General features: G+C 39.2%; 1 protein-coding gene across 1 annotated transcript in view; it reads left to right on the top strand.

Moving 5' to 3' along the window:
- The first annotated feature begins 3,320 nt into the window (after window positions 1-3,320).
- The window catches only part of LOC140138843 (N(G),N(G)-dimethylarginine dimethylaminohydrolase 1-like), a 218,124-nt gene continuing 214,803 nt past the window's right edge, over window positions 3,321-6,641 (top strand). The window contains exons 1-2 of the mRNA XM_072160613.1: window positions 3,321-3,769; window positions 6,127-6,239. Coding sequence (XP_072016714.1) covers window positions 3,463-3,769; window positions 6,127-6,239 — 420 coding nt within the window. The 5' untranslated portion in view covers window positions 3,321-3,462. The remainder of the gene's footprint in view (window positions 3,770-6,126; window positions 6,240-6,641) is intronic.

The raw sequence follows: 6,641 nt of genomic DNA, 5'->3' as shown, positions 1-6,641 counted from the left end.
CTGTTATGGTGAACGCTCCCATCTAGCGGGGACCCGCGCGAAGCGCGGGTATCCCGCTAGTCTTACTATCTATAGGGAAATGTTGTATGTATCTATCTATCTATCTATCTATCTATGTATCTATGTATCATGGAAAGGCTCCGTCAGTTTCGATCCAAATGTCGCCAAATTCATACGGGAGATCGATGAATATACAGGAACGTGTTTAAACTTTATTTGGTTGAAAACGGTCAAGAATTGGCCTCAAAATCAGTGAAAATGTGGTACGTTGCTATGCTGGGTAAACAAAAAAGGGAGTCAGTTGTCAAGCTAGCCCGTGCGCGTCGTACGGGCGTATCTAATGCCAAGCCGCTCGCGTAGCGCAGCGATAGTGCACGGGTAACGCAGCACTACGCATGTCGCGCGTAAACGACGCAGAGTCGCGCAATGAATGACAATACGGGTGAACGACCGACGGTAGTAATAAATACGGGGAAAAGATGTGTGTTAAAAAGTACAAACAACATGAAGAGGTAGGCCTACTGTAATTAAAAAAGAAAACAAAATGAGGACAAACAGGTAGGCCTACGAGTATGTGGGTTAGCCTATAGTTAGTCACAGTAAGAAAATGAAAACGGGAATAAAATAGGCTAAAGAAGGAAAGAATAATAAAATCTAATAAAATTAGATGATTTAAATAAAAAAGCTATTAAACTGAGGACAGAACTAAATAAATAACATGAAAACGGGAAATCACAAGCTAAGCAGCAAATAAAAAATGAAGTCAACAGGGAAATGTAAGAAAGGACAGATTTAGAAAATAATGGGAACGGGATTGAGTAAATAAAAAACATGGTAACGGAAATTTGCAAGCTTAGCAGCAAAATTTTTTTTTTTAATGGAACAAAATTGGCCCATGTAGAAGAAACTAAAAAGAAAGAAACTAAAATGGAAACTTAGGCTTAACGAGGGTCAGACAAATGAAATTTACCTTTTCAATGATTCTACCTGTTCAGTAATTTCTCCCGTTTTAGTGAACGCTCCCATTTACTCACCTAGCGGGGACCCGCGCGTAGCGCGGGTGTCCCGCTAGTTTATATAATAAGCTCTTTGACCGTCCCCAACTGGGAATTCCCTTTTAACAAAGGAGCACATGCGTAAGCACCGTCGCGATGGTGCCGATACATCGGCGCGACATGATCGGACTCGTTCTACTTGCTGTGGCTTCATGTATTTATCATGTAGCCTATACATTATGTAATATATTTATTTCCTTCAAATACAGTTTTATATTTAATATAAAAACAACATTTTGAGGCTTTAGGTATTTTAGTCTCAGCTCACTTGAACCAAAGTAAGAAAGTCCGGGAAGAAAGTTTGAATTCTTATGCATATCCATTGACAATACAACAATATTCGAGATGAAAGGTAGAAAAAAAAAAAGATCTAGGCTCAAGAAAGAAAGAACAGTATTAAATAGAAAATAATTAAGGACATAATTAAGGAATTTTGCCCTAATGAATTTTTACAAAGAACTGACGCAAGAAACTGAGTTTCAGAACCCAATCCTTTTATAGTTCGAAACGTTACAGTTCATAAACCCAAAGACCCGGTTTAACAAAATATTGCTATACACTGAGAAAGCAACATGATTCCCTCCATGTAAGTAACTATATTTGCAAAATGGGGCCGTAAAATTGGTTAGTCAATTGAAAAATTCCAAGTTTTTTTTTGAGTATTTTAAAAACCTCTATACTTCTCCATGGAATTCCAGATTTTTCATGCACAAAACATGGTCGTAAATCCAGGTTTCTTCCTCAAGTATGCTTTGGAATAATTCCAGACATTTTAGAATAAATTTTATTTGCCCACTGTGGGAGGGGGGAGGGTACATGTTTTATCTGGAATAGCTCATTTCCACCAAAGATGCCGCAATATTTTGGGTGCCAACATTAGCCTACAAAAAAAATTTCGGAGTGAACTCTAATAACCTTGATGTTTTAGTACTGAAAAAGGTGTGTAAAAATCTAGATTTCATGACGTCAAAGCTGGAAAATCCGGGGGGGGGGGGGCTGGATTTACTACTCCTCTATGGGCCTCATGTTTGGTACGGTATTAAAAGTTACACACTAAGATTTTGGGGAAACCTAATTTATAACCTTAAATTGTATTATCATATAATGCGAGCATAGCGAGCAGGAAATTTTGCATATTTGAACGTGTTCCTAATGTTTTCCTACACCTTTTAGGGCGTATTATAGAAACGATGCCCAAAATATCTGTGCCAAAAATCGCTTGCCCCCCCCTTTCGACCTGCCAAAATTGCCCCCCTTTCGACCTGCCATCTTGCCCCCCCTTTGGCCTGCCAAAAATCTTTGCCCCCTATAATTCACCACCCTGGGGTACACATAATTATTGCACCACCCCTTAGTTGTACAATGACTTTAAATTACTAGTACTAGGCCTACTGGCATTCCTGTCTACAATTGTGTAACTTTGAAAAAAAAAACACCTGGATTTCGCTCTTGATATTACATGAAAATCACGTTGTACAGTTGGGGGAAAAACTGGAATTCCAGTCCATAATCATGTGAAAAAAACTGGATTTCTGATATCCTCTATGGGTCCCACGTTTGGTAAATTGTGTAATGACTGAAATTAGCTGGAAATCCTGCTTCAGTAGGGGAAAAGACTGGAATTCCTGTCCATAATTTTGTTTAAAAAACCTGGAAATCCAATATCCTCTATGGGTCCCACGGTTGGTAAATTGTGTAATGACTTAAAATTATCTGGAAATCCTGTGTACAGTAGGGAAAAAAACTGGAATTCCAGTCCATAATCATGTAAAAAAAACCTGGAAATCCGAGTTCCTCTATGGGGGGTGGGCAGGATTTATCTGGAATAGCCCAATTTACAGATTCGTGTAAAATGTCTTCTATCGTCTTTAATGATTTTTACGATCCTCCCGATGAGCAAATCACTGAATGGGCCTTTAACTCTTTACTATTTTGCTAAGTCTCAGACAAAAAATCTACATTAACCCCCCCCCCAAAAAAAAACCCCAAACAAAACAGAAAATAACACAACAAAAACAACCAAAAAACATTTCATTTTTATACCAGGCTCAAAATGTGCGTACAGCATGCGTTTCCCTCTTTTGACCATGGAAGAAATCTACTTCTTCCATGGTTTGACTCACCCTGTATATTTATTCACCGTACATGTACCATTGTACATGTACAGTATTCCTTACATTATAAACATACGAGGTCACAACCTGAGGTCAATTATTGACAGCGCACATGCGCTTTTTCATGCTCAATGAACACAACACAATACACTGTATGATCTGTGTACATGCAATAGTAGTAGTGAATTTTATAACCATCTCATTTTGGGGATTATTTACCGAGTTATCGTGATCTTGGATTTATATTTCGTCTGGAAAAAATATCTTCCATCTTACGTATCTCTCCTACCATTATGGCAAGCCCAGCGAAGAAAGTCACCTATTCCACGACGAAAAATGGCCAAGGTAATTTTGGTGGTGGTGGTGGAGCGATGAATTCGCGCAGCGGCGATACGTTCGCGACTCAAGCCCAAGCTGTTTCAGCGGGTGTTGTGGCGAGTTACTTCGATTTCCCGGCCGGGATAATTCGCCGAATACCGGATAGCCTTGCGGATCAAGCTTTACGAATGGACGACAGTGTCGTCGTGGATATAGATCTAGCGAGGAGACAACATGAGAAGTTGATTATGACTCTACGAAAACTCAATGTGGGCATGTCTGGTAAGTATGAATCTATTGAGTCCCGTAGTATGAGAATGAGTCCATGATAGTAGACTGAAATTTCTTTTTACAGTCTATGGAATGACCTATGTTGACTTCCGGGTCTTGACCTGCAAGTTAAACCCTAGACCCTCCCTCGGGTCCGTGGAGAACGACTGGTAATGTAGATTACATAGCATTAAAAATCGACCCAATAAATCAGCGCTCAATGGACTTTCGCGTTCACTTATAATACGAGTATATTTCTATATTGTTGCATGGTTGACTGTGGTTGGTGTAATTAGTGGCGTCGATTTGTGGATGAAGAGGAATGGGTTTTGGTATTGAAGAAAATAAGGGGGGAGTTGGCATTTTTTTCATAGGGCATTACGTAATTATTTATTGTTACATTATCCAGAGATGGAACCGAACCGAGACTGGGGGCCAGTCTAGTTAAACCCCAGTAGGCCTACTTGATCCTAAACGGGGTAGCTAGGCCTAATTAATCTATAATTTGTAAGCTAAGGGGTCCATCATTTTCGGAAGGGGGGATTTAAAAAAAAGTCGGCGACCCCCCTATTTCGGCAACAAAAATTTTATGACCCCCCACCACCGATAGGCCTACATACATGTAGGGGCCTACACCTCTAGTCACTCATAAGACCCTACCCACTAAACAAGCTAAAATTGTATTGAAATCAGTCTTTTTGTTAATAAACACATCACTATCTGTGGTCATCTTGTGAATGACTCCCTACATTTTGGTCATCAAAAATTTTATGACCCCTCTATTTTTCTTTCCAAACATTTATGACCCCCTGTATATTTGGGACCCCCCTCCGAAGAAAATGTTAGCCCCTAATTAAGGCCTATATAAATATATAATATACATTGTAGTTTGACCTATTTCGGGGGGGGGGGGGGAGGGGCACTCAACATTAATGTCCATGCGGGTATGCTCCCCGGAAAGACCACTGTTTCTGGACCGTGGACCGTGCAGCTCCCAAAGACCCCCTATTTCGACCAATACAGAGCACTGACCCTTGATTGTCAGCTCTAAGAGACCCCTAAATTGCTAATTTTTCACCTTTCTGTTTTGTTTTGTTTTCATGCGATTGTCAACCAGCCAAGAAAGACCCTAGTCCTGCCAGCAAGACTTCAGTCTTTATCATAAACATAATGACATCTACTAACCAGAAGTCTTGCAGCGGTACATAGGGATGCACTGTACGTTTAAGAAATCCAAACTTCAAGCATCAAGAAATATACCTTGTATTTGTCAGTTTTACCTCAGAGATGCTGTAGACCCTCTCTACACAGTGTAGAAACATCACAAGTAGAATGCTGCTCAATATGATAAATCCAAATCATGAAAATCAAGACATTTTGCAGAGCAATATTTTGACCACTTTTGCACTAAGTAAATTACTCCCATGAAGATTGCAGGTTTTGCCAACCCTGGGAATTTTGAACCCACCCAAAAGATGAGATCAATGTTGATCAATTACCTCAACTTTGGGAGTATAGACTAGTACAATGGGATTAAAATCAGCACGCCTAAACCCTGGTACAATGGGATTAAAATCGTCAGTGCATGCCCAAACTGTCCTTGAGAGAGTTCCTCAGCTGCATCCTTAGAGCCCAAAATGAGCCCACATATTGTGATGTTTCTTATTTGTGGAAAAGATGATAATAGAGTGAACTGTAACTCTAGGTACGACGAGTTACAGTTACTGGAACTAAGAAAGACCCGTGATTTGTATGTTACTGACCCGGTTTCTGACTTTCTGAATCTCCGACTTTTATTTATAGATAGGTCTAGATTTTATTAGAACTAAATGTTTGCACTTGCACCTCTTCCGTACAATCTTTCATTCACTGAATTGATTTCAATTTCTTTACCGGTATCATTTAAGGGGGTACTACACCCCTGCCCAATTTTATGCCTATTTTTGCATTTTTCTCAAAATTTATAGCGCATTGGTGACAAGTAAGATATGTATATTATAGGGGCAAGGACTACAGCTACTGCACTGGAAAATTTATTTCAACACAGACAACAGTTGTGGAGTTACAGTCAAAAATGAGGGAAAACCAATATTTGATCAATACATCAATAACTACTTGCCTTGAGTTGTTGAATTTTTAGTGTAGTAGCTGTAGTCCTTGCCCCTATAATATACATATCTTATTTGTCACCAATGTGCTATAATTTTTGAGAAAAATGCAAAAATAGGCACAAAATTGACCAGGGGTGTAGGACCCCCTTAATACAACTTACGCAAGAAACGCTCTGATTAAAAAAGGCATGCTCTCATGCCTTTGTCATCAATTATAATGCAGCCACAAACTGTTCATTTTGACGTATATTTTGACAGAAATGGAGCCTGATGAAGAGTTACCAGATTGTTGTTTTGTGGAGGATCCTGCAGTTGTCTTGGATGGCATTGCTATAATTGCTAATATGTCCCAACCAGGGAGAGCAAACGAGGTAAGTGTGTTCCACAAGGGTCCATTGTAGGACCTTCTTTGTAATGATTTTTTCTGAAAAGTTAATGAATTATTTCTAGCTATAAAAGATACACGCTGCGCCAAACAAAACCAAAGTTAAAACAACACCGCTTAAACGAAGGAGATCATAGGTCAGGTTATATAGGTCACCTGGTTGAGGTCAAATTTTGGCATCCACTTTGAACAAATGTGAAATATCAACATAAATGAGGCATCAGTTGTGATATTTGGACTATAGAAATATCTTTTACTGGATATATAATGCTATGATGGACAGAGTAACATTTCTTGGGAATGGATGTAAATGGTTAGATTGTCTAGTTGAAATGGATTGGACAAAAAAAAAGGTAAACTTGGTACCAAAATCACAAAAATGAAGCTT

Source organism: Amphiura filiformis, chromosome 18 (assembly GCF_039555335.1).
Source record: "Amphiura filiformis chromosome 18, Afil_fr2py, whole genome shotgun sequence".
NCBI classification, from domain to species: domain Eukaryota; kingdom Metazoa; phylum Echinodermata; class Ophiuroidea; order Amphilepidida; family Amphiuridae; genus Amphiura; species Amphiura filiformis.
The sequence above is the reverse complement of the archived record's forward strand: the minus strand, read 5'-3'. Positions and strand labels throughout refer to the sequence as shown.